This window comes from Oncorhynchus masou, chromosome 4 (assembly GCF_036934945.1).
Source record: "Oncorhynchus masou masou isolate Uvic2021 chromosome 4, UVic_Omas_1.1, whole genome shotgun sequence".
In the NCBI taxonomy this organism is placed as follows: Eukaryota; Metazoa; Chordata; class Actinopteri; order Salmoniformes; family Salmonidae; genus Oncorhynchus; species Oncorhynchus masou.
The window spans coordinates 8,981,785-9,009,508 of record NC_088215.1 but is presented as its reverse complement, the minus strand read 5'-3'; the positions used below and the strand labels follow the sequence as shown (position 1 = coordinate 9,009,508).

Genomic DNA, 27,724 nt, shown 5'->3' with positions numbered 1-27,724 from the left:
TCAGAATGTGTTAACCAGTTGTTATTGTAAAAACAAAAGAACAAATTAAATATAACTAGCGACACTCCGCCCTTACCGGCATTAAATAATTGGAAATGAGTCATTTGATTCAATGCAATCTCCCCCCCCCCCCCTCAAAATGTGTTTATCTGTTCATCATTTTGGTCTCTACCAGTGTGAAATGTGAGCGGTGGAGCTCTCACCTGTGACTGGTGTTTCTCGTTCTTCTCCACACCCTGCACCTGCAGGAGGTTCTTGGCCACACCTATACAGGGAAGCCCTGACAGAACTCCCAGGTGACACGCCAGGCCAAACTCTGGAAAAAAGACAACCCCATATGTATAGTAGGGGACATGACTGTCACAATTAGCTGAAGTCTGAATTGTTATGCAAGTATGTAACATGCTTCTGTTAGTAGTAAATAGTCAATGCTATTAGTAGACAGTATGTCGCCTGAGAATCCAGTCTCGGTCTCAGTTCGAATCAGTCTTAATTTGAGACCGAGATTGTCTGTTCCACTACTCACCTCTGTAGTGGAACAGACCATTCCCATCCACCAAGACCACCTGTTGGGGACAGATAAAGAGGCAACGGGTGAGAGATGGGCAAGTACAGAAAGAGGCAACGGGTGAGAGATGGGCAAGTCTCAAAGCAGCTCTCTGCTGTCCCTTGTACTTATACAGCATGAGGTCTTTCTACAGGCTAACAAAAGAAGAGTTTTCACAAGATTTTGTTGGATGGATGTATTGAATTGTTTTGAACTGTGCCAACAGCCCTTTCACTGATTTCTTACAGTGCCAAGGTGGTTGTACAGGCATACTTCTGCTGTGAATCATAAGTCATGTAGAAAGAATTTGAGGAGCTGTACATAAAGCAGCAGGGAATGGTCTGTCAGTGTCCATTGGTAAATGTCAGTGATAAATCCACAAGGGCAACGTGCATGTGTTAGGCAGATGTGTTTTGTGTGGGAGGGGTGTGGACAGGGACCCGACTTGAGGTGGGAGTGAGTGATTTGTGTGGGCTGTGACTAACACAGGAGAGTGGAAAGGTATGGATGATACAGAGCTGACTTATGGACACACATAGTGGGAGAGGAAGACAGAGGGTATTGGATAGCTGAAAAGAAAGGCATTAACACACAGAGATGTATCACCCTGAGGTGAACAGTTAAACAGTTGGACACAGCAAACCGACAACATCAATGAAACTGTACTAACCTTAAGTCTCAACAGAAGTCAGACAGTATAAGACATGTCAGAGTGACATTTAGTGTAAACTAAATTGAGACATTAGGGTTATCTGATTATAACAGCAACTAAGTCAGTTAAACTGTAACATCTCCAATGCCAAAGTGGCCAGACCCTGACCTGAGGTAGCAGGCTGGGCTGGGTCGTCTCCAGGCGCTGCAGGGCCTCCAGCAGATAGGGGGTCTCCCTGAAGGCCAGGAACCCTGAGATGTAGGGGGCGGTCAGGGTCACCATCTGACTGTCCTCATACAGCAGCTGGTAGTGGACACAGGGAACAGGCAGCAGAGAACACTGGTATAAACGTATGCCTGTGTTATATCTAATACAGTGCCTTCAGAAAGTATTCATCCTCCTCAACTTATTCCACATTTTGTGGTGTTACAGCCAGAATTCAAAATAGATTAAATATATATATATATATTTTTTTTTTTTATCACCCATTTACACACAATGCCCCATAATGACAAATTGAAAACATGTTATTAGAAATGTTTGCAAATGTATTTAATATGAAGTACAGAAATATATAATTCCCTTAAGTATTCACACCCAATACTTTGTAGAAGCACCTTTGGCAGTGATTACAGCTGTGAGTCTTTCTGGGTAAGTCTCTAAGAGCTTTCCACACCTGGATTGTGCAACATTTGCCCATTACTCTTTAAAAAAGGATTCAAGCTCTGTTAAATTGGTTGTTGATCATTGCTAGACAACCATTTGCAGGTCTTGCCATAGATTTTCAAGCAGATTTAAGTCAAAATTGTAACTCGGTCACTCAGGAACATTCATTGCCTCCTTGGTAAGCAACTCCAGTGTAGATTTGGCCTTGTGTTTTAGGTTATTGTCCAGCTGACAGATGAATTAATCTCCACGTGTCTGGTGGAAGGCAGACTGAACCAGGTTTTCCTCTTGGATTGTGTCTGTGCTTGGCTCCACTCCATTGATTTTGTATCCTGAAAAACTCCCCAGTCCTTAACAATTACAAGCATAGACATAACATGATGCAGCCATCACTATGCTTGAAAATAGACCTGACTGCCCTCGACCAGCGCAAAAACATCCTGTGGTGGACTGCAATAGCATCGAATAGTCCCCGCGATATGCAACTGTTCAGGGAAGTCAGGAACCAATACACGCAGTCAGTCAGAAAAGCAAAGGCCAGCTTTTACAAGCAGAAATTTGCATCCTGTAGCTCTAACTCCAAAAAGTTCTGGGACACTGTAAAGTCCAATGAGAACAAGAGCACCACCAGCTTCATGAGGTACATCTGGAATGCATTTCAATTAACAGGTGTGCCTTGTTAAAAGTTAATTTGTGGAATTTCTTTCCTTAAATGTGTTTGAGACAATCAGATCTGTTGTGACAAGGTATGGTGGTATGCAGAATATAGCACTATGTGGTAAAAGACCAAGTCCATATAATGGCAAGAACAGCTCAAATAAGCAAAGAGAAACAACTTTCCATCATTACTTTAAGACATGAAGGTCAGTCAATACGGTCGCAAAACCATCAAGCGCTATGATGAAACTGGCTCTCATGAGGACCGCCACAGGAAAGGAAGACCCAGAGGATAAGTTCATTACAGTTACCACCAGCCTCAGAAATTGCAGACCAAATAAATGCTTCACAGAGTTCAAGTAACAGATACATCTCAACATCAACTGTTCAGAGGAGATTGCGTGAATCAGGCCTTCATGGTCGAATTGCTGAAACCACTACTAAAGGACACAAATAAGAAGAGACTAGCTGGGTCCAAGAAACACGATCAATGGACATTAGACCGGTGGAAATCTATCCTTTGGTCTGATGAATCCAAATCTGATATTTTTGGTTCCAACCACCGTGTCTTGATGATCTCTGCATGTGTGGCTCCCACTGTGAAGCATGCAGGAGGAGGTGTGATGGTGCTTTGCTGGTGACACTGTCAGCAATTTATTTAGAATTCAAGGCACACCTAACCAGCATGCCTACCACAGCATTCTGCAGCGATAAGCCATCCCATCTGCTTTGCGCTTAGTGGGACTATCATTTGTTTTTCAACAAGACAGTGACCCAAAACACACCTCCAGGCTGTGTAAGGGCTATTTGACCAAGGAGAGTGATGGAGTGCTGCATCAGATGACCTGGCCTCCACAATCACCCAACCTCAACCCAGTTGAGATGGTTTGGGATGATTTGGACCGCAGAGTGAAGGAAAAGCAGTCAACACGTGCTCAGCATATGTGGGAAATCCTTCAAAACTGTTAGAAAAGCATTTCTCATGAAGCTGGTTGAGAGAATGCCAAGAGTGTGCAAAGCTGTCATTAAGGCAAGGGTTGGATACTTTGAAGAAACTAAAATCTAAAATATATTTTGGATTGGTTTAACACTTGTATGTGTTACTACACTACATGTGTTATTTCATAGTTTAAAAAATATATATATTTTTTTTCTCTCCAATTTCGTGGTATCCAATTGGTAGTAGTTACAGTCTTGTCCCATCGCTACAACTCCCGTACGGACTCGGGAAAGGCGAAGGTCAAGAGCCATGCGTCCTCCGAAACACAACCCAACGAAGTTGCACTGCTTCTTGACACAATGCACATCCAACCCAGAAGCGAGCCACACCAATGTGTCAGAGGAAACACCGTACACCTGGTGACCTGGTCAGCGTGCACTGCGCCCGGCCCGCGCGATGAGACAATGATATCCCTTCCGGGCAAATCCTGCCATACCCGGACGACGCTGGGCCAATTGTGCGCCGCCCCATGGCGCTCCCGGTCGCGGCCGGCTACGACAGAGCCTGGGTTCGAACCCAGAATCTCTGGTGGCACAGCTAGCACTACGATGCAGTGCCTTAATTTAGTTTTGATGTCTTCACTATTATTCTACAATGTAGAAAATAGAAAAAATTAAGAAAAACCCTTGAATAAGTAGCCGTGTCCAAACTTTTTGACTGGTACTATATAAACAAAGAAAGAGAAACTCTTGTGCACAGCAGTGTGTCTAGGTCCAGGTGCTGGATTTGTCAGAAACTAGCATTAAAAAACAAGAGTATATACAGAACTGCACTCTGAAAAAAGACAGGTGACTGACCTTGACTTAAGTGCTTACGATCATGTCGCTGCAAATATGAAAAATAAATAAGCACTGAAGTCAGGCTCGGTCACCTGTCGTTTTCAGTGTGCGGGTTTTCCTTTTTTTAAATATAAATATGTCATTTCCCAGAACTATCCCTTTAAAGGCGTACTGATTCTGGTAGAAAACATAACGGCTCAGGTCTTTTACTCTTGAGAGTAAGAGACCTGAGTCTGTGTTTAGATGTCAATACTGTACTGCATACTCGTTGTTAAAAGGAGATGTGATTGATCAAATGTTATTTCCCTCTTTTGCATGTGTGGTCTTTCTAGATTTCTCTGAGAGCCTTTTGTTTAACCCAGAATATCTTTCCACTGACCTGCACAACTCTCGCTTACAGTGTAGCTGGCTTACCCATGTAAGCCAAACCAGGCAACTATGCTGACCCTGAGGTTCAATAAACCTCTATACATTATTTTAGAAAAGGATAGAAGGACTGCAAAATGGATTAATTCACTCTCAGAAATCTTAGTTTGCCACTGAAAAACGATCTGGACATTTTGACAAAGTTGGCTCCAAAGTTCAATTTTTTGTTAATCATTGAACAGAGATCTTGTCCCTTGCGATGGATCCACTGGAGCTGACAGTATCTACCTGAAGTCGATGACAAGGTCTTTGGGATTTTGCGACTTGTCAGGTTAGACAGAGTTATTTTTTTTATTAAAAAGAAAATCTAGTGTGCAAGTCAACCAAAATATTTATACAGGCTCCTGAGTCATGGATTTTTAAAAAAATGTTAAATTAGGCATTTTAATTGACTTGGTAATGCAATAAATAATACATATATTTATTGATTGATGGAGACGTTTTGCTGTATTTATGTGCCCAGGGATGACATGTGGAGAGAGTTAGTCTGTGTTGTTTTTGGTTCATTCTTGAATTACGGTGGCTTTTGGGCATGGGGATGATATTGAGCCTTGGCCTAAAAAAGGCGGGCTGCGGTCCGGGCTGCCAGTTGCCCATCCGTGCTCTACACCTTAATAAGCATCTCAACAATAGGTAGGCTTGATAAAATTCCATTATATAATTTGTGCAAACAATCCTTCAAAAACACACAGAGGATCTTAAAAAAATATTCAGAGAACAAAATACTCATATTGATATAAACTCAGCAAAAAATAAACGCCCTCACACTGTCAACTGCGTTTATTTTCAGCAAACATAACATGTGTAAATATTTGTATGAACATAACAAGATTCAGCAACTGAGACATAAACTGAACAAGTTCCACAGACATGTGGCTAACAAAAATGGAATAATGTGTCCCTGAACAAAGTCATGTCAGGATGAGCCTGCAGGAAGGGTACCACATGAGGGAGGAGGATGTCTTCCCTGTAACGCACAGCGTTGAGATTGCCTGCATCAAGCTCAGTCCGATGATGTTGTGACACACCGCCCCAGACCATGACGGACCCTCCACCTCCAAATATATCCTGCTCCAGTGTACAGGTCTCGGTGTAACGCTCATTCCTTCGACGATGAACGCGAATCCGACCATCACCCCTGGTGAGACAAAACCGTGACTTGTCAGCGAAGAGCACTTTTGCCAGTCCTTTCTGGTCCAGCTATGGTGGGTTTGTGCCCATAGGCAACGTTGTTGCCGATGATGTCTGGTGAGGACCTGCCTTACAACAGGCCTACAAGCACTCAGTCCAGCCTCTCTCAGCCTATTGCAGACAGTCTGAGCACTGATGGAGGAATTGTACGTTCCTGGTGTAACTCGGGCAGTTGTTTTTGTCATCCTGTACCTGTCCTGCAGGTGCGATGTTCGGATGTACCGATTCTGGGCAGGTGTTGTTACATGTGGTCATGCTGTTCGTCCTGTCTCCCTTTAGCAATGTCCTAGGCATCTCACAGTACAGACATTGCAATTTATTGCCCTGGCCACATCTGCAGCCCTCATGCCTCCTTGCAGCATGCCTAAGGCACGTTCACGCAGATGAGCAGGGACCCTGGGCATCTTTCTTTTGATGTTTTTCAGAGTCCATAGAAAGGCCTCTTTAGTGTCCTACGTTTTCATAATTGTGACATTAATTGCCTACCATCTGTAAACTGTTAGTGTCTTAACGACCGTCCCACAGGTGCATGTTCATTAAATATTTATGGTTCATTGAACAAGCATGGGAAACAGTGTTTAAACCCTTTACAATGAAGATCTGTGAAGTTATTTGGATTTTTACAAATTATCATTGAAAGACAGGGTCCTGAAACAGGGACGTTTCTTTTTTTGCTGAGTTTACTTTCAAAGATTCAAGAAAGTATGTGTGGTAGGAGCAATGTTTGAGGATAAAGAACTCATTAAAAGCCTTGTAGAAGCGAGGTAGGACAAGGTGCTCACAGAACCTGCATGGGGTGGGGGAGTCTTGCTGGTGCATTATATTAGATTGCCTTTAATTTACAGTGCTCGTTGGACCACAGTTGGTATACACATTTTGCTCTTTCTCCCTCGATGTTCTTCACAATGGGGCCTACAAGTTCAACATGCAGAAGCTCTCCAGACCATTCCATGAAGCCCTGGACAGGGCCGTCTACTGGATCGAGTTCGTCATGAGACACAAAGAGGCTGCTGACTTGCGCTCAGAGTCCCACAGGATGCCATGATACAGCTACCACTCAGTGGATGTCATCACCACATTGTTGACAATTGTGCTCCTCTTCCTCTTGCCTAATGCAGCTATAGTAAAATACTGTTGCTGCAGGTTGTGTTGAAAAATAAATGTATCATCATACTGTACTCATAAGTAAAAGTTATTATTTCTGAGAGCATCAAGTATTTGTGATTAACTTGTTGGGAAATGGGTATCACACAAGTGTATTTTTTGTTTAATAAATTGTGTTGATTTATTTCACATTGTTCTATCAAGTCAATTTTATTTGATTGAGGAGTTGGTGTACTCCTGCTAAAATGCCCGCCATTGTCAGAATTTGTATTTAGTATCTTCTATGTTAATTGTGATGTGAATGTCACACAAATTACTATAATTCAGAATATTACTCAGATATTCATCCTTGGATATTCAAAACTAACTAAGTAGCCAATTTGTAAAAATTCATTGTGGCTCTTGGCTACTCTGAAATTGTTTGGGCTTATGATGCAAAAACCACTGTGTTGTGAATAAATCCAATAAAATCCAATCGGAGAGACTCTGGGTAAATTATTGTGTCTGCACTGACTGGGGAACATTTAATTAGCCGTACAATAATAACATTACAACAAAATTGGTCCATGTATCAACAAAACAAGCTGGCAAATATCATTAATTATGATGGGTTGTGTTTCAGAATGTGTTGACAGCCCTTGATGGAGAATTAGGGTCGGGTCCAATAGAGGGAGCGGAACGGTTAAGAATGAAAAATAGAGGCAATGAAAAGTTGAGGCAAGACTCGTGGTCATAAACTGCTAGGATGACTGAACAGACATGGCCTGTGTGTCAATACCTTCAAGTCACTTCCTTTCCTTGTCTCCTTTCTTTGATCCACACTAATACAGAATAGCTATTCAGGTGAAATAGAAAAAGAACACCATCTTTCTTTCATCTAGTATGCTCAAACAGTGCCTGTGAGTCAGAGGAGGAAAGGAAACCACTTTATAGCGTTAAGACGCAGCCCATGGTTAGCATTAGCATAGAAATGGTCAGTTTGGGCTTTATAGCATTAAGACTCAGCCTATGGTTAGCATTAGCATAGAAATATTGCCTTACCTCTAGGTCTGGGTAGCTGAGCACAACTAGCTGGGCACAGGCGCTGACGTCATCTCCTTTGATGAACGACAGGTCCACTCCTCCAACCCTCTCCAGCCCGGTGAAGTCGGGACATCTCTGCCAATCCTCTGTGTCCTCCTCCACCACCTGCTGCCTCAGGCTGGCCTGTTCACTAGGAGAGAAAGAGGAGAGGGAGAGAGAACCACAAAGGGTTAGTGGCCAAGGGGGAGAGGTAGGGTGCAAATTTGGACTGGTCAACAGCGGATGAAGACTTCTACTAGTAATGAGGCATTCTACAGCACCGGTCCCCCTACACCAGGGGTGTCAAAGTCAAATGGACGGAGGGCCAAATAAAAAATTTAGCTACAAGCCGAGGGCCGGACTGTTCGAATGTTCATTGAAAATTTTTTAAATGACGCATATAGTCTAGTGAACCTAATTGAACCTACTGAAAACCTAACAAATATATTCCAATATGATCAGATAAATAAAGCAATATTTTCTTATGGCTCTGTCAGTAGGGCTCTGTCAGTAGGGCCTACACCATCTGCTTGGCTTCTACATCTCCAGCGTCAGACACAAATCTAACAAGGAGGCGGCGCTGGGAAAAGGGACATGATACCATTATTAGTGATGGTCACAATAGATTCACAAGTCAACGGCTGATAGAGGTAGCCGATACTGGCAGCATTCCAGGGTTACTGTTGGCAGGAAACTTCTCTCTTGCAGAAAGGCCTCACCTCACCTGCCCAGATGCTGTGTCCCTCCGCTGGTGTCATAGGGTAACTTACTACTGTTCTCCCAAGACAACCCTACCTGAACCTCACAAGGGCTATCCAGTATTGAACAAGAATAACTAGGCCGACATTCAGACCTTTTACATTGTTATGTGGTTGATATGTGATATTCCACGAGCATGGGTTTAAAATACCAAATTGTGCAGGGCTGGCTCCAAGCACAATCGGAGACCCAGAAGCTCAGTCTGGGTCTCAACGTACTGTTGAGAGTTAGAATAGTAGTTTTACTGTTCTTGTTCTGTCAGTCGCCCAAGGGTGCTGACCTCCAGGGGGCCGCCTTTGATTTTGTTAGTCACTCAGATATCATTAACACGGCATAAGTCATGCTGGAAATTAGCTTTAAAAATTCGTCTTTGCCCCATGGCAAAATGAGTAAACGTGGATGTCGAATTGACCACTTCAGCATGGTTTTGTGGCACAGTCGATGCCGGGCAGGGCTACGGGCCAGAAGGTTGAGGGTTTGCCGACCACCACTGATGAGCTCTATCCCCCTGCCTGCCTCACTACACTACGATCAGAGACGGCTGCAGACAATAATCATTAGCCAGGGGGAAATCAGATGTACATTTGTATGATATATCTATAATTGTAAAGCAGGTGGTTCGACACCTGTACGCTGATTAGCTGAAATCACTTTTTACTGTTCTAATTACATTGGTAACCAGTTTATATTAGAAATAAGACACCTTGGGGGTTTGTGGTATATTGGCCATATACCACACGCCCTTGTACCTTATTACTACAAGTATATAAAACATATGCAACATTTTCCCCACCAACAGGTTTCTGTGCCAATGCACCACACACAACCAATAAGCAATGCATAACTGTATACCGATTACCAACTTCATCTTGGTTTACGTTTTCAACACTCCAATCAAATAGAGTATGTCAATCTCGACAAACAGAAAATAGATCCCTCCCTACTCCGTATCAAAGGCTTGGCTTGACAATCTACGAATGACATTAAACGTTTGGGTGTTTTGTAACAGATGTCTCTTGCCATTGATTGAATGGCCAGTGTGCAGTTGGGAAACTGGATTATATTTGAGTGGAGTGGATAACGTGCGAAGGTAGGTGACAGGAGACTTTCGAAGTAGCCTAATCAGATTAAAACATTATGACTAGTTGTGTTTCTGCCACACAAAAAAAGGTAATACATTTTAAAAGTTAAATGACAAATATGTAGGCGATATTGAAGCCTTAGGTTCTAGATCGAGGAAAAGCTGCTCGGGTCGGAAAGAAGGCAGAACGGGCATTAAGCTTCCCTGAATAACAGGGCCTGCTGGGAGCATAGGCCTATGTAGCTTCACTATATAGGAAGACTTGGGAGAATGGTAATCAGCAACAGACAGTGCATCAGCATCAGAAGTAAAAATACAGCCGGACTGTCCTGTACTATTCCTTTCTAGACTTTAGAATCTGAGAGTAGACCCACAACTGATCCAAATGGAATTAATGGAATCGAACATTCAAATAACAGGGCTTTTGCACCATTATTTCAATTACATTTTCACTGCAATTTACAGTCTAGAGTAGAATTGTATTCACTTGAAAACAATAACGTCCCTAAGACCATACAAATTGAATTAACTGTATAACAGATTTAAAAAAAGAAATGTAAAGCGAGTCAGCAGAAAACAACAATCATAATTTTAAAATGGAATTAAACTTGCACCCCTTGTAATAATACTAAACAACCTATGTACAACACCTAACAACCTCACCAAGTGACTTTAGCCCTTTGTTATTGTAGCGAACAGTGAGGTAGGGAATACAACTAAGATTGCTGGCTTGAAAGACAAAACATCGTGCCAATAGGGTTAACCCATTTGCTGGGAATTGTACCGCGGTTCATATAGTGAGGTTTGCAACACTGCCCCCTCTGTACTTGAAGGCACGGCCACCATCCCACTTCAAACAGCATTGTAGCAAATAAGGAAGTTAAACCGAGTCTCTGCCGTGAAAGGAAAACACCCTATGGATCGTGCTAATAGGGCCAATCCACTTGGTAGGAATTGTATCATTACATTTAGCAGATGTTCTTATCCAGAGCAATTAGGGTTTAGTGCCTTGCTCAAGGGCACATCAACAGACTTTTCACCTAGTCGGCTTGGGGATTCGAACCAGCGAGTTTTCAGTTACTGGCCCAACGCTCTTAACCGCTAGGCTACCTGCCACCCTCATCATGGTTCATATAGCGAGGATTGTGACAGTATAATGGTTTTTGGAATGACAGTCAAAGGGACCAGGGTTTGAGTCACAGTTAGGGTACCCCCCTAATCCACTATATTAGTGTCAGGTGTTGGAGAGCACCATTGAAAGCATGTCCCAATCGAGTTTTAGTCACAGTACATTTTTTGTTAGGCTAGCAGTGTTTCTGTCAGGTTTCTGTACTGCACATATGATGGCTGAGTATTCAAAACAAATGTGCACCCCATTGATTCAAATTATCATGCTATCAGTGCCTCCCGGGTGGCGCAGTGGTTAAGGGCGCTGTACTGCAGCGCCAGCTGTGCCATCAGAGACCCAGGCTCTGCCGTGACCGGGAGGTCGGTGGGGCGAAGCACAATTGGCCTAGCATCGTCCGGGTTAGGGAGGGTTTGGCAGGTAGGGATGTCCTTGTCTCATCGCGCACCAGTGACTCCCGTGGCGGGCCGGGCGCAGTGCACGCTAACCAAGGTTGCCAGGTGCATGGTGTTTCCTCCGACACATTGGTGCGGCTGGCTTCCGGGTTGGATGCGCGCTGTGTAAAGAAGCAGTGCGGCTTGGTTGGGTTGTGTATCGGAGGACGCATGACTTTCAACCTTCATCTCTCCTGAGCCCGTACGGGAGTTGTAGCTATGAGACAAGATAGTAGCTACTAAAAAACAATTGGATACCACGAAATTGGGGAGAAATGGGGTAAAATTAAAAAATATATATAATTTTTTCAATTTTTTAATTATCATACTGCCAGTTAGGCTTACTTTCCAGTCAACATTTAATTAGCAAGGTTTTGGGGGGAAAACATTGAAAATGGACTGCTTCAGCATGAAAAAATAGTTTCATATTAGTTAAATTAATAATTATTTTATGTTTGTTATTTTTTACTATTTGGAGAAATGTGAAGAGGGGCATCCGTTATATAGTCAATTACATTTGTATGGCTTAAACAAGATCAGTAGGGAGCTTTTTGAGCTGTGTGTCTTAAGGGATTTCTCATGTGCAATGACGCACCAGGCCTCTCTGCTGCATATCAGCTATTCCTCTATGTTCTAGTGGATTTATGTACAACATTTTAAGCAGCTTTGAATAATTTTATGTGTGGTGTGATTGCTAGTTAGCCTATTGCAGATCTCGACAAACAATCTAGCTACCTCTATTGTCACTTGTGGCGGATGAATCAGAATTAGTTGGGTAACATAGATAAATAAGATGTTTTATTTACATAATATGCTTATGTGAGATACTTGTCATTAGAATGTATCCCTTTGGACTATACTGTTGGCAGTTGCACTTTTCCCTTCTCAGCTTGGGCTCAGTCACTTGGGGCCCAGAGAGGGGAGAGGTCAGAATGGAACATTGTCTTCATATGTGAATGTATCTGTTAAACCATGTGAAGGGATGGCGTGAATAAGGGTGAACCAATTATCTCTTGGCTCCACAATGTCTGTGCGCAAGTCACTCCCCTCAGTAAGCTTGTCCAGGAGTGGGGAGAAGAGGGGGTTTACTTGAGATGGGAGTACATAGAGTTGACAATTGAGTTATGCCTTGGATGGAGCAAATTTTTTGGTACTAGGAATTACCAGGAACGAGATTAGAACCTCGTCTTAGAGACCAAACTGAACAATAATGTATAGCTAATGCTATCTGGCTAAGGGATACTCCTTTCTCAAGTAAAAGGCCCTTTGTGAAGAGTTCCTGAGATCTGTGGTTCGTCATGTAAGTTGAGAGGGGTGGATCTTTGCTATAAAAGATCTCAGTTGCCATTATGTTGACACTCTCAACTATTCATTAGAGATAGTGAATTGTTGAAAGTCAAATGCTATTGCAAAGCTTAATTATTATTAAAGATTAAGTTTAAGTATAACTCTGACTGCTGTGTGGTTTGTAACTCTCCTCATTTGGTAATACAGGAAATTGCCACGACACACTATGGATAGAGGGCAGAATAGAGTTGACAGTATAGCAAGCATGCAGAAAAGCGTGGTGCATAAGGGAAGTACGAAAACACCTTGATAGGGGAAGAAATTATATAGTAAAGCCTGCAAAATGGGATTGTAAAGCTGGGAATAAAATGCACTACCAGTGCTGGAAAAAGTACCCAATTGTCATACTTGAGTAAAAGTAAAGATACCTTAATAGGAAATGACTCAGATGAAAGTGAAAATCACCCAGTAAAATACTACTTGAGTAAAAGTCTAAAGTGTTTGATTTTAAGTATACTTAAGTATTTAAAGTAAACCTAATTGCAAAATTTTACTTAAGTATCAAAAGTAAAAGTATAAATCATTTCAAATTCCTTATATTAAGCTGATGGCAGAATTGTTAGTGTATTTTATTATTTACGGATAGCCAGGGGCACACTCCAACACTGACCTCATTCAGAAACAAAGCATTTGTGTTTAGTGAGTCTGTCAGATCAGAGGCAGTAGAGATGACCATGGATGTTCTCTTGATAAGTGCGTGAATTGGACAATTCCTGTCCAGCTATTCAAAATGTAACAAGTACTTTTGGGTGTCAGGGAAAATGTATGGAGTAAAATGCACATCATTATCTTTAGGAATGTAGTGAAGTAAAAGTCGTCAAAAATATAAATAGTAAAGTACAGATACCCAAAAAAAATAGTTAAGTAGTACTTTAAAGTATTTTTACTGAAGTACTATACACCATTGTGCACTACCTTGCCCTGTGCCCCCCCCCCCACACACAAAAAAACACAAAACATACACATTTTGACAATCCTCCTCACCCACCCCAATAAACTTAGAACTATCCCTTAGGGCCCCCAAAAGGCAAAAAAATTGTAAAACATTTAAAAAGTTATCCTTTTGAGATAGAACTATGCTAAATATAATCACGTCTCCAAATAATTGATTAAAACACATTATTTTTCAAAGAAGGTCAACAGTAGCCTCAACAGCACTCTGTAGGGTAGCACCATTGTGTAGCCGGAGGACAGCTAGCTTCCGTCCTCTTCTGGGTACATTACTTAAATACAAAACTTAGGAGGCTCATGGTTGGCACCCCCTTCCACAAACTTGCATAGTAATTATGATAACTTCCGAAGGATGTCCTCCAACCAATCAGAGCTCTTGCAGCATGAACTGACATGTTGTCCACCCAATCAAAGGATCAGAAAATGAATCTAGTACTTAAAGCATAAATTACAGCAAGAGAGCACTGCAATGTATAAAATGTGGTGAGTAGTTGACTCAAAGAGAGTAGTTGAACAGTTTTGAACAAATTCATTTCTTCCAAAATGGAGAAGCACGAAATAAATAAATATATATATATATACAGAGATTGTCATTTTTTTCACTTAGCTAGAAAATGCAGCTGGCTAGTTCAGCCTACTGAAACGCCCTGCTCAAACAGAGGGATGCTGTGTTAGCTAGCTGGCTATGACTCTCCAACAACACAACACTGGAACTCTTCCAAGTCAAGGTTTTACTCATTTATTGCCACCGGGGCCTGCCGGTGTACTGCTTACTGACTGTACACTGTAACGTTACTGCATGATTGTAGCGGGTTTACTAACGCATTAGTTATATTAGCTATGCTGACTATGACGTTACTTTAGCTAATATGGTGACAACGATGTAGGCTGTGTTTAAGCGGTTTGGCCTGGAAAGGTTTTTCCGCCTGGTCACATACAGCCAGATGTGTTGTGCATTGAAGTCCACAAGCGACGGGAAGAGGTGAGAGGAGGAGAGCGCATGGATGCGAGAAGGAATATAGCGTGATCAGTGGTGTATTCATCCCACCGATTCTGTTGAAAAACATTTCTTGGACTAATAATTACATCCTATATCAGCTTGATACAGGCACGTGTGTGCAAGGCGGTATTGAATGTCACGGTCTGTCACCTGAAATGTATCTCTCGACCTGCGTGCACCTACGTTGTAAACTTTCATTCATAGGCTTGGTTGTAGCAACCTCATGATGGGTATAGTGACAATTTGAGTGTAATGTTGTAGCCTAAACATATTGCTGTTACAACGAATTGTGTGAATGGAATATGAATGACATTCATCCAATATGCTGTAATAGAAAAATAAGGCCATGCTCATGAAAAGAATATCTGCCCTCCCTCATCTTGAACGGCACTGAACGCCACTGCTCCATGTGCCAGACAACTGCTCTGCCTCTTGTAATGGCTGGCTTGATTGATACTAACTAGCTAGAGAGCACTGTATTTGTAGCTACCAGGGGGCTAGCAAATTATGTGAGCTAGCTAGATAGCTAGCTGTCACACCTGTCTGTGGTGTCCTAATCAAATGACAATAAAACACAGGTGAGGAGGAGCAGCGCGTGCTCCTTTTCGCTGTGAAATACAGTTTACATATTGCCATTTTATTATGTCAAATTAAGAGAAACGTGTCTGACCTTTCCCATTTCTTGACCAATTCTTCTTGAGGAAGAATAGACATGTAGTTACTCGAAGTGAACAAGCAGAAGTGTCAAATTATTGCAGCGAAGACCTTCTTCCGTGTTGTACCACTGACGTATAAGAAGAACGGTTGTACCACAGACAGAAGGTTAAACTCAGACGCGTCACAGGGGCTATAAAGCTGAAGCATTCGTTTTTTTTTACCAACAAATATGGTAGTGAGAGGAAGTACAGTCACGGGTAGTGACTGGGCCGACGTTGTGCACATTTTTTTAATCTTTGAAAAATCTGCTCTCAATACATTTCTGTTCCCAAAACTATAATCTGTCAGTGCACACATTTTTATAGACTTGATGCTTTGCCAACGTTTTAAAAGGGGCGTTGTTTAGGAGTGCAACGTCGAATTGAGTTCGCACTTCAGAGGAGGCGTTCCCTAACGGAAATATACAAATACATGCTGCAAAGCACCAACAGGATCTCGCTAGCTCGTGCTTGGCCTTTGTCCATCTGATTGCATGTTCTGCCCACTATGCTGCATTTGCTCCAACTGTAAACGACACAGATGCACTGTCTTGGGTTAGCTATACATATCTTTGGTAGTATCTTGTTTTGTTTCGTAACGTATCTCCACATGGGCGGAACCAAACAGCGCTTGCTGCGTTCAAAACAACTGGGAACTCGGGAAATTTCCGACTTCTGTGCTTTCAAGACAACTGAAAACTGTTGAAAAAAAACTCCGACCGGGATTCGTTTTGAATCATCATCCAAGTTGGTATTCCAAGTCGGAGACTCGGGCATCTTTCTAGAGCTCTGGCTTCCCGAACGTTATGATTTGACCTCTCCCCCTCGAGTTCCCAATTATCTTGAAAACACCAAGTGTCACACGACAGTTCACATGTAGCAGTTTCATTGCAGTGGTACTTGTACCGTCTTTCAAACACAACTGAGACAGACTCATAAAATATGCATTGTACAAAATGTGCAGTTCAAATCCTAACTTGTCTTTAGTTTGTGGACCCGCATTCTGACTGGTTGCATCACTGCCTGGTATGGCAGCTGCTCATCCTCCGATTGCAAGGCACTACAGAGGGTAGTGCGTACGGTCCAGTACATCACTGGGGCCAAGGTTCCTGTCATCCAGGACCTCTATACCAGGCAGTGTCAGAGTAAGGCCCTAAAAAGTGTCAGATTCCAGCCACCCCAGTCAATAGACACTCTGCTAGAGCATGGCAAGCGGTACCTGAGCACCAAGTCTAGGTCCAAAAGGCTTCTGAACAGCTTCTACCCCCAAGCCATAAGACTCCTGAACAGGTAATCAAATGGCTACCCAAGCCCCTATTTTACAGTGCAGCTCCTCTCTTATCTATGCATAGTCACTAACTCTACATGTACATATAACCTCGACGAACCTGTACACCCACACATTGACTCGGTACTGGTACCCCCTGTATACAGCCTCGCTATTGTTCTTTTACTGATGCTCTTTATTTTTTACTTTTTTTTTAAACTGCATTGTTGGTTAAGGGCTTGTAAGTAAGCATGTCACTGTAAGGTCTACTACACCGGTTGTATTCGGTTCATGTGACAAATACAATTTTGATTTGTTTGTGCAAATTCTGTTCTATATTTTATGATTGCCACCTAGTGGGCATTAGCCAGTAGTACCTTGGACAGCTCCTCAATACCATACAGTAATTAACTTTTTTTTGTTACCAAGAAAGCACTTTCAAATGAGATTTTAGGCTTCAAACTGGTCCCCAGCGAATAGTATCTGGCTGTAATTCAGTGACCATCTTCCATTCCCGTCTGAAAACCCACCTTTTCACCCTGGCTTTCACGTAATCCCATCCATCCATTCAATGTTCAACTCTTTCTGATTATCATTTTGTCTGAGATATCTGTATGTAGGTGACTTGAGCTAACTAAATGTATCCACATTGACACAGTCAAGTAGAGTTTAAACTAAGATTGCTGCGTGCATTGCAGGTTGAAGCCGGATCAAACGTAGAAAGATATGTTTCACAAACAAGACAACTTTAAATTCTCATAATTCAAGTTTAATGTTTTGAAAAATTGTAAAGGCGCTATTTTATATTAATTCAAAGTTGAAATAAACATGAAATAAAGATATGCAATATTATCATTGTCTTATAGGAAGGGAGGCTAGATGAGAGAAATGGAGAAATCGGGATATGGTTGGTGACACAGACAAACAAGACAGAAATAGCCCTCATATGTAAATGAGATAAGTAGAAGTGAAGGTTGACAGAAGTAGAGCAAAGCAGGTTACATAGCAGACACATTTCAGTCGTGGCAGTGACCCCATGTTGAGGTCAGCTGATGAAACTGAAAGGTAACGGAAGAAATCGGTCTCTGGTTTAAAACAACACAGTGAGACACTTCTAAAGCACTGTTCCAACTCGGCTGAAGAAAAACGAACATTGGAACACGACAGGACTGTGAGAGGGAACAAAGACCTATTCAGGGCCGGAACCTTTCTCTACAGCTCAGTGAACCGTTGAGCACGTTACACATTGTGTTGATATTATGTTACACATTGTGGACATTGAGTTTCCTTTGATAAAGAGCTGGAAAGTAGGAAACTATCTCGAGACATAATTCAAGGTTAAAATTAGTACAGAAGAAAACACGTTACGTACAACTACACATCCTCAGACCTGACCTGGGTGACACCCTTAGACATTTACAGTTATTCATTATTCCATTCAATCACTTTCACTTAATAAATGAGTTCATTCTGAACAGCCCTCGTTCTGAGCGGATCCTTTCCTCAGTGAGAAAAGCACTTCGTTATTCCAGTTAGACACACACTGTACATTATAGACTGTTCACTTTGACCTTGGGTTTTCGTTATCATCGCTAAAAAAAAAGTAGCATCTCAAAAAGCTGTTAAAAACAGACTGGTCCTGATTGGCCGATAATCCTTGGGAGTGAGAGCCGACGCCCGTCAACAAACATGTCTTTGGCCCTCTGACGTCAAGCAGCAGCATGGTGGCACTGACCAGGCTGGATGGGCTTGTCTTGAGAGAGCCTCAGCTTGCAATGCAAGGCAAAAAGCTTGCCAACCCTTTGAAACAGGCCTATAGTCTGATCTGTAGAAAAGTTCAATGTCTCTTCTGTGAGCTTGAAGCTCACAAAACAGCCCCTAAAACACACCAAACTAGCTTGACAAAAAAACAACAACATTGAAACTAGAAGATGGAACGGACAGTTTTTTTTGTTGGCTGGTCTTTGGTGCTTTAGAAGCACAAGGTGGCTGTACAGAACATTATTTGCATGGGTACGTTGCATTACAATGGAAACATCCTCCACTTCGCTCAGTCGAGGCAAAGGGGGTGTCCTCTAACCAAGCAGATATGTTTCTTATAGAAATGGTTAGTTACAAAGGCTAAAATGGTCCTAACAAATGGCTCATGAGTAGTTCCTATGGTAACTCCTGAACTAAAATCAATCAATCAACCATATCCCCATATGAGCATGCAGTAACACACTTCACTCTCACTGAAAACACAACCCAACCAGCACAAGCCCAAGTACATGTGCGCATCAATACATTTCTATGAATGAAGCAGTAGCAAATGACTAAGCTTTCACCACAAAAAAAACATTCACTTCCTCCCTCTATATCCACACCTTTAAAAATAATAGCAACAATTTGACCTATTCAACCTGTGACCCTGACAGTTCGGGACATTCCTTTAGCTAGCAAAAGCACACCACGCCTAGCTATGGGTCAGGTTCGATCCTGCAGTCGGGGAGAGACGGGAAACACTCATTTTGGGGCGGAATCTATTCAAATTCAAGTCCGAGTAATTTAATTTTAAGAATTTAAAAAGGAATCACTGGTTAAGTGTCTCGTGCCAAAAAGAGGCTAGTAGGTGTAGATTAATTTGCGAACACATTCAAAATGTGTTAATTCAAATTCCATTTGTGAATTCCAATTTCCAAAATAACCTCTGGCAATTTCTTCTGGCTATTTCTCCAAATTAAAGTTTAGCTAAATAAAAAATGTGCCTGTCTGTCCATCCATCTAGTCACCCAGGAACTGGAAGGTCACCTAAACATTGCACCCATGAGGACAAACCTCCATACACACATTTTTATGATAAATAGAAATGTAATTATGTCAATAGTATAAATTCGAACTCTTATTGCTTCTAAACGATACCTCGCTACTGCTTTACCCCAATCTGGACCTATAAACAATTTACCAAGTAGAGACAAACCCCACTGGTGATATGGCAAACACTGTAGTTTATCATGTCATTGCAGGTGTGATTATGGTTTGTGTCGATACAGTATGCGTTTGTGCGTCTTCCGATATTTGAGCATGTTTGTCTGCAGGTAACAGTGGATCCCGTTTCTTCAACCTATAAAGTGTCCATGTTCTTATGTAACAGCGCATCCCGTTCCTTCAACCTATAAAGTGTCCATGTTCTTATGTAACAGCGCATCCCGTTTCTTCAACCTATAAAGTGTCCATGTTCTTATGTAACAGCGCATCCCCGTATCACCAACGCCTTGGAGGTGTGCATATGTGTAAAGTGTTCTAATGCATATATGTAACGGCGCATCCGGTTTTTAATCCGGTCTCACAGCTCCTTAGATGAGTGCGACAATTGCTTGATCCGGCATCCATGGGTGCGACACTTCCCACACCTACCAAAGTCTCAGCAAGCAGAAAACGTTCTGCCAACATTCTGTTCAGCAGCCCAGCAGAAAGCTGGGAAGAAATATACATGGCCTGCTGCAAGAAAAAAACGGAGCCCTTTAAATCACAAGTCTTTGTTCTCAGTTTTTAAACTGCCGACATGTTCTTTCCCCTCTGTTGTGCAAGCATGCTTCAGATCCACATTGTGACTGACTAATAGTAGTACAGGTTTGAGGTGGTGAGGGCGGAAAGTGTGGACTGTGAAGGCTGGAGGAGCTGGGAGGAGCTGGGACTTGGTAGTTCAGAAGAGGAGGAATTGTAGTCCTTGGCAAGAGTTGTAGTCCTCTACCTGGAGATCATGGAGCTGGACTGGGAGTGGTTAGAGGTGGCGTGGCTGAGCTGGGAGAAACCGCTGTGGCTCGACTCCAAACTGGTCATAGAGCCCCTGAGAGTAAAACAAAAAAGTTAGATTCATTTATTTAAATGTTTTCTTATTGTTGACCTAACAGAACTACATACTAAATGGGCTTAAAACAGACCTGGGTGCAAAAACTATTTGAAATGTTTCAATTTCTTTGAGTGTTTGCATTAGTTGTGATAGGTGGGAGGGGTTTGCACTTGTGGGACTCGTTTATTGGTTATATTGCAAAAGGAAAGCTCAATCAAGCACAGTTTAAGTATAAAAAAAATAATAATAATGTTTTGTCACATAGGAAATGATTTCAAATAGTATTTGATCCCTGGTCTGGTATTAATGACGCCCATCTCCAGCTCCTGCTTTGTCAAGTCTAGTGCCGAATAGTGTAGATCATGCAGCAAGTCAAACCAAACGGAGGTGAATCCACTGTGTGAGACACTCATTTAGCATACTGCTCTAAATAGGTTCCTCTAACCCACGGGGACTAAAACATGGCCTCTCATGCTTCAGTGATTAGTTTCGAGGGGCATGAATGAAAGACTTATCCTTATCAACCATTTTGCAGAGGCAGAAAAACACGGCAGAGATCATCAGCTACATTCAGCTGTGGGCCGATGGTCGGGGGGCCGGAACATAATTACAAATCATTTGTAGACTGCAAATTGACCGCAAGAAGCCCAAACAGAAATCATATTTGGATTAAATCCCGAATCATTTTACATTGACTTTGATTTGTATGACGTCACATGCCTCCATTATGCATGGGAATACTTGGGAACAGATTTCCTAAATTAAAAATCATTTAAATCATTCTGTTATGTCCAACAATGTAAATAAATAAATAAACCCACCCGCGAGCCGCCAGTAGGGGAACCCTGAAATACAGGTAGCCCTTTGTGGCAAAGGAGGAAGGCAACTCAAACTTTTAAAAAGCATGTGTCTGTTAGTCATTCATGCAAGCAAGGGAGAGACTAGCTTAGTGAGTGAGTGCGAGTCGCCTTTCTCTAGCTAAAGCACAAAAAGAGAAAGCCTTGCCTTGCTGGTGAGGTAATGCTCAAATAAAGCCATACGCGAAGGGTCAGGATGCTTAGCGTCTTACAGAGCTGTCGCTAACTGTTTAATGGGAGTTTTCGTAAGCAACCAAACGCAATGCAAAGCTAAGGGAACACAAGTCCACTTACAAACTTTGAACGTCAAAGCAAGCCGTTCTTCACAGGAAGAGACAGAAGGAGTGGAAGAGGTGTTGGTGAGCGATAAGAGGACAGGAGCGCATTGAAAAGAAAGAGTGGAGGGTAAAAAGGACAACTCTCTCTTTAGGAGGGGAAACCTACACTTGGCACTTCATACTAATGGTTACATTAATGTTAATGTCAATATTGTATACGAAAAAAGTGATGATACAATACAATAACACAAAATACAGTATGATTTAAAAAAGATAACATTTAGTTTGATGACCCATTTGATATCAGCTCACACACACTGCTACTAACCTGAAGTCCTCGGAACCAATGACTTCTGTGTAGTACATGACTTTGCACTTGTGTGAGGAGACCTGCAGGGAGGCGAGGACGTCGTCCACGCGGGGCAGGTTGGTGGAGGCGCTGCCCGGCATGGTGTGGAACCTCCACTGCAGGATGTAGAACCCGGGCCACCTGGTCACGTGGGAACCCTGGGAAGAGGGACGGCGAGAGCGAGAGAAATGCATTAGATGAGAGATTTTAAATCATTGTCAATCTGAACGTTCTTAACATTAGAGTCATTAAGTATTGAATGGCATTTAAAAAAATCACACTTAACACGAAACGACTGGTTTCAACATGGGTGTAATACGCAAACCTGTATATTTGAATGAGTCAATCTTAATTCATTCATTCAGTCAAGAGATTCTCTCAGGCACTGACAAAAAGAGCCACCTGCATGCCTGATGTCTTTCTCAATACTATGAAGAATTAGTGTGCTGCTCCTGCGCTGACCTGCACGCTCTCCCCCTCCTTGCAGGTGAGTGGTGACTCCACCATGCTGTAGTCCAGGCCTAAGGTCCAGGACTTGTCTATGAGCTGGACGTTGTTCCCCCCGGGGGTGGTGATGCTGCTGTGTTGCCCCACTAGGGGGTCCTTGCGGGGGGGTTGTGGGGCGCGCTTAGAGTGGTAGAGGTGGAAGACCACGTCTCCCTTACACACGTCAAAGTCCCAGGTGATCACGGAGGAGGCGTCGATGATCTCGAGCACCACCTGGGAGGGGAAAGCAGGGAGATGAAGAGAGGAGGGGTTGAAGGAGAGAGGGGAGAGAAAAGGAGAAACGAGGGGGAGGGATGAGAAGAGTAGAAATAAAAGAAAGAAAAAGAATGAGAGAGAAAAGGACAGATGACAGGAGGAGGAAAGACAGCAGATTTCTACCGACTAGTTACCACACGGCTCCTTTTATAAACAGATTTATATCATCCATCTACTTTTATGTAACAGAAACAAAAAGAACAAATGGGTGCAGATTCCCCTCAAAGCAACATTTAAGTTCAATTAGAGACAGAACAGTGGCTAAATGTCTGAAGATCAGTTTGAATGCACTTTCAGGACTTCTCCAGTGGGTGGCAGTGTCGGTCAAGCAACTTATTTCTCCTTCTCTCCCTCCCCCTCCCCCACAAACGACTTCAAAAGCTCCAGCCAAGGCCACAGTCACCCCCTCTCTGCTCCGCCCCAGCCGAGGTGCACTGTGTTGGGGGCTCACCTCGTGGGGCGCTCCCTTGAAGACGCTGGCACTCTGGTAGATAGTCTCTGTCCACAGGCTGATGTCTTCGTTCTCCAGCTCCTCTGCAGTACGGTACAGAGACTTGGGAACCAGGCCTCCCTCTGGGACTTCACACTGCACACAGAATTAGGCCATACGAGAAAGTACATGTCATTCTGCTCCACACGGATAATATTGTGTATATGCGCCTCACAGCCGCGAAAAAGAAAGGGATTACAAGCGTGATCATGGCAACCACACGACAATGTGACAATGTTGGGTGATGACACCACACACACACACACAAACACTCACCATACACTCTCCTCCCAGGAAGTCAGGGATGACCTCCTTGTCTATGTAGTCCAGCAGGCCGCCGGGGCCCTGGTAGTCATTCCCAGCGTAGATCAGGAACTTCTTACGGGTGTTCTCGTCGATGAACGGACTCACCTGAACACAGGACAGAGACGGTGGGACGAGTCAACACCCTACTGCTCCCGCCTAAACACATCATGCCTAATGGCATCTCATCTAGTGCCCCGTAAGCACCATATAGGGAATAGGGTGCCGTTTAGAGGAGTCTCCAGCCATAGCATTTCAGCGTGTCTCACCAGGGTCCAGAGCACAGGGAAGACTCTAGGAGCCCTCAGTATGAGCAGGCGTCCCAGGGTCTCTGGGTAGTTGGCCTCCACCACCTCAATGATTCTCAGAAGGGCCTTAACCCCCGGTCGCCACAGGTGGCGCATGTTTAGCCCTTCGAGGTCCACCAGACACGTCCAACAACTAGAGGGGAGAGAGAGAGGTTGGAGAACATTTGAAGTACTATGCATAGATTTTAAAGTACAACACACGTTACATTTCCAAATTCGACCCCGGCGTCAAAAAACGGAGACAGATTCCTCCCCCTCTCTCAATCCGGGACTCTCTCGCTGCCCCGGTCTTGCGCGAGGGAAGCTCCGTGGTTTTCCACCCTAGCACACTGGAGAAACAGTCCTGCATGGCTTCGCTCCATAGTCACGTCCATCTGATAAGCGTGAGAGCTGCCAGACAACACCCCTACTCTCACATTCTCGCTCTCTTTTCCCCGTCCCTCTCTTTTCCATTCCTCCTCTCACTCGCCCAATTTCTCTGTCACTCGCCCAATTTCCCCGTCTCTCTCACCCGCACCTTTCAAAAAAGCTCTGACGAAGGACGATACGCAAGCTTGTTAAATATCAGCGATACTACCAAGAGCAGTGTGCGGTTTCCTTTTTCCTTCATCTCGCTCTCACCCACACCTTTCAGAGGAACCCTCCACATTCTTTCCATCTTGCCTGGAGAACTTTAAAGAGCATGCCCCACACTCCGCAGCCCCTGCGTTAATAACCCCACTGCACCAAGGCAAATTCCCATGATTCACATTAGCTTAGCAACAGCTTCAGAGGCCCCATAGGACTCATTACTTGTTGAGTCCCCCTTCTCCCACAGAACTTGTGTCCTGTAGATCTGAGAGGCCTGGATGCAATATGGCTTAAACTCCACTTGACCTATCAGAGGGAGTGGTGGAGCTGCTACCAAATAGCAACGGGGCGTGTACCTGATTGGTCGGCCGAAGACTTTGGTGTTCTCCTCACAGCGCCTGAGGCCCTCCTCGTTTATAGATAGAACCTGAAGGGTTAAAAAACACACAATGTAGGTATGCTTACACACACACACACACACACACAGAAACACACACACTTTAGTTACCACATCTGTGATTAACAGTAGAAGAGGCCCACTCACGTGTCTGAGTAGAGACTCCTCCCCCAGGGCTCGGACCAGCCCCTTGGTGTCCATCTGTCCCAGGCGCAGGATATAGAGAGGACGACCCTCTGGAAGTCACACAGACATAAGTATATTTGTATCGTCTAGGGATGCACATTTCGGTCAAATTTAGCTTCCGACTAACCAGTCAACAAACGGTAAAAAAACATTCTAAACAGTAAAATATTATGCATGTAACCCATCTAACCCTAACCCATATAAGGAATAGATATGTTTCATTACGAGAAACACACAACAATAGCAAGCCTATTGAACATGCAACTCCTGTAATGAAGCAGCTAATACAACAATTTTCAAAACACTTTGCCAAAAAGCAATTAGTGGGAAAACACAGCTCTAAAACAGTGCACCCAATGACAATGGCTCCATATATGACAGAGATTAAAATCTCTGCTCGAAACATAGAAAGATGTGGAATCCAATAGCAACAACTAGGATGAGTTGCTAATATGACCAGGATTGTGCCTTTGGCTTCTGGACAATGAAATAAAGTTAATATGAAAACCAATAGAACAGGTGAGAAATGCTGGTTAAATAGTATGGGGAAGTCTTCATAAAAATCATGCTGGTTAAATAGTATGGGGAAGTCTTCATAAAAATCATGCTGGTTAAATAGTATGGGGAAGTCTTCATAAAAATCATGCTGGTTAAATAGTATGGGGAAGTCTTCATAAAAATCATGCTGGTTAAATAGTATGGGGAAGTCTTTTTAAAAATTCATGCTGGAATTTTGGCTATGCTACTTTGAAGCAAGGTAAGACATGCCTCATTTAAAGTGAAGTAAAACTTTCAAGTATCAAACAATTATACTGCCTCAAGCTCACATTGTAAAGTGGTGGGTGACCTGCTGACAGCCTGCCTAACGTTGACTTTAGCCGATGCACTTCAACTGCGAATGGGAGGTGCGCTTTAATTATGAGTTGAGAAATAAAAACAGTAGCTCTTTTTTCCCCAATCGTGGTCATCAAAACAGTTAACACACGATTGCACTTTGAATTGTTATTTGGTTGTGCAATGACTGGATTTCAAAAAGCACGTTAGACTCCAGTACCAGCTTTTTGAGGAGATGCTCTCGCGCTGCCTAACAGGTGATAGGCTATTCCACTCCTCAAACTCGGCTCTTATACAGTTCATTGTGTGATGAAGGCAATGCCTTGGGACTGCCGTGAAGACGTGCAATAAACCAGGGCATGCAAATACCCAGGGAAAATATGCAGTAACAACGTTTTTAAAACTGGGACTGGTGAACTGCAATGCAGTCAATTCTAAGTTGTATTCCTTCATTGGACAAATATGGTGTATGACAGGAAGCTGTGGCTTAGACAGGGACTTCTTTTTCTATTACAGTGAAATATAAAAGTGACATTTTGGGAAGTTACTTCTGTTATCAACTTACAAAGAAACAGGACACACACACATAACAGTTTTATTAAACCATGCGTAAATAATATGAGTACAGGAGGGTTTGTGCCGTGTGTCTAATTCTGAGCGACAACTGTATTTTGTGATCATCATCAGACTACCCCTCTACATCAAATCAAGACTCCCATGACAATTATTAGCGAATAATTGTGTGCGTGTATGCGTGCGCCTGCCTGAGCATCTCTTTCTCTCAGTCTCCATACCTTTATCATGGTGGTGCCACCCTCCAGTGTAGTAGTCACTGAGGACCTGTGGTGAGGTCCACGTCTCTAACAGATAGTCCACCTGGTGCTGTTTCCTCCATGTTAAGGACTGACACAGGATCTCCCTGGCCTTCTCCATGTTAAAGTCCCTGGCCCGCAGGAAACGAAGGATGTGCTCGTCCTTAGGGATCTGGAAAGGTGGCGAGGAGGGAGAGGCGGGAGTGAGGGTAAGGGTCTCCAAGGGGGGGAGGCGGGAGTTCAGAGGGGGCAGGGTAAGAGCGTGCGCGTGTGAGCATGTCACACATGCCTCTATGTTTGTGTCTCAAGTAGCAGAGTATGATTTCAAAAGATAGAATATGCTTTAGTATGTGTGTATTGAAAACTGTAAGGGTGTCTGTGTGTGTGTGTGTGTCTCACCTTGCCCTTGTGGCTCTCCTGCAGCCACTGTCGTAGTCTGATTAGACAGCTCTCCTGCAGAGGAGTCAGGTCTCCCAAGTAGCGCTTGATGTAGTCTGCATCCAACTTGTCTACAACACACACAATTTGGGGAATTCTCAAGTCTGTCAATTCAATCTCATTCAAAATCAAATCACACAGCTAAACGTCACTTAAAAATCGTGTTTCCCATTTTCCTAACGTATTGAAACTTTTGAACAGTTTCTCAATTATCCATCAGTACTAACCATCGGGCGTGCCCGTCTGATTCTCCATCTGGTCGTCAGGTTGGTTCGTGGCATCGTTGCTGGTGGCTTCACTTTGGGTGGCATCGGCAAGCTCACGGTCATTGGCATCCGTGGACACGGGGATTGAGACGGCGGGCGTGACAGGCAGCTCCAGCTGGAGGAGCTTCGGAGTGGCACAGACAGGTTTGGTGGTGACGGAGGTGGAGGGAGCATCCAGGGAGGGAGTCCAGCGGGGCACGTGGCTTATCCCCTCTTCCTCCAGCTGGTTTAGGTAGAACTCTATGATCTCCTTACCCTGAAGACGAGAGGGGGAGGGAGAGAGACATGGAGAGGGGGG

At 43.4% G+C, this 27,724-nt stretch overlaps 2 protein-coding genes across 13 annotated transcripts in view; both read right to left on the bottom strand.

Annotated features, from left to right (window-relative positions):
- Nucleotides 1-15,642, bottom strand: part of LOC135522861 (endonuclease V-like) — a 49,665-nt gene extending 34,023 nt beyond the window's left edge. For 3 of the 8 annotated variants that reach the window (XR_010452734.1, XR_010452735.1, XM_064949550.1), the window contains exons 1-5: nt 15,453-15,638; nt 8,064-8,235; nt 1,368-1,502; nt 527-566; nt 204-316 (exon numbers count right to left, since the gene is read on the bottom strand). Coding sequence is in view for 5 of the 8 variants with exons in the window: in XM_064949550.1 (XP_064805622.1) it covers nt 204-316; nt 527-566; nt 1,368-1,502; nt 8,064-8,235; nt 15,453-15,496 (504 nt within the window). In the remaining 3 variants the exon portion in view is untranslated. Of the gene's footprint in view, nt 1-203; nt 317-526; nt 567-1,367; nt 1,503-8,063; nt 8,236-15,452 lie in introns of all 8 variants that reach the window. The other 5 variants (XR_010452733.1, XM_064949520.1, XM_064949501.1 and 2 more) reach the window with 4 other exon arrangements.
- Nucleotides 15,643-17,491: 1,849 nt separating this feature from the next.
- Nucleotides 17,492-27,724, bottom strand: part of LOC135522832 (SEC14-like protein 1) — a 49,700-nt gene continuing 39,467 nt past the window's right edge. For 2 of the 5 annotated variants that reach the window (XM_064949477.1, XM_064949461.1), the window contains exons 6-17: nt 27,388-27,682; nt 27,122-27,231; nt 26,705-26,939; nt 25,038-25,126; nt 24,850-24,920; nt 23,885-24,056; nt 23,589-23,723; nt 23,274-23,408; nt 22,523-22,780; nt 22,040-22,218; nt 21,728-21,754; nt 17,492-20,573 (exon numbers count right to left, since the gene is read on the bottom strand). In XM_064949477.1, coding sequence (XP_064805549.1) covers nt 20,474-20,573; nt 21,728-21,754; nt 22,040-22,218; nt 22,523-22,780; nt 23,274-23,408; nt 23,589-23,723; nt 23,885-24,056; nt 24,850-24,920; nt 25,038-25,126; nt 26,705-26,939; nt 27,122-27,231; nt 27,388-27,682 — 1,806 coding nt within the window. In that variant the 3' untranslated portion in view covers nt 17,492-20,473. The remainder of the gene's footprint in view (nt 20,574-21,727; nt 21,755-22,039; nt 22,219-22,522; nt 22,781-23,273; nt 23,409-23,588; nt 23,724-23,884; nt 24,057-24,849; nt 24,921-25,037; nt 25,127-26,704; nt 26,940-27,121; nt 27,232-27,387; nt 27,683-27,724) is intronic. The other 3 variants (XM_064949484.1, XM_064949468.1, XM_064949491.1) reach the window with 3 other exon arrangements.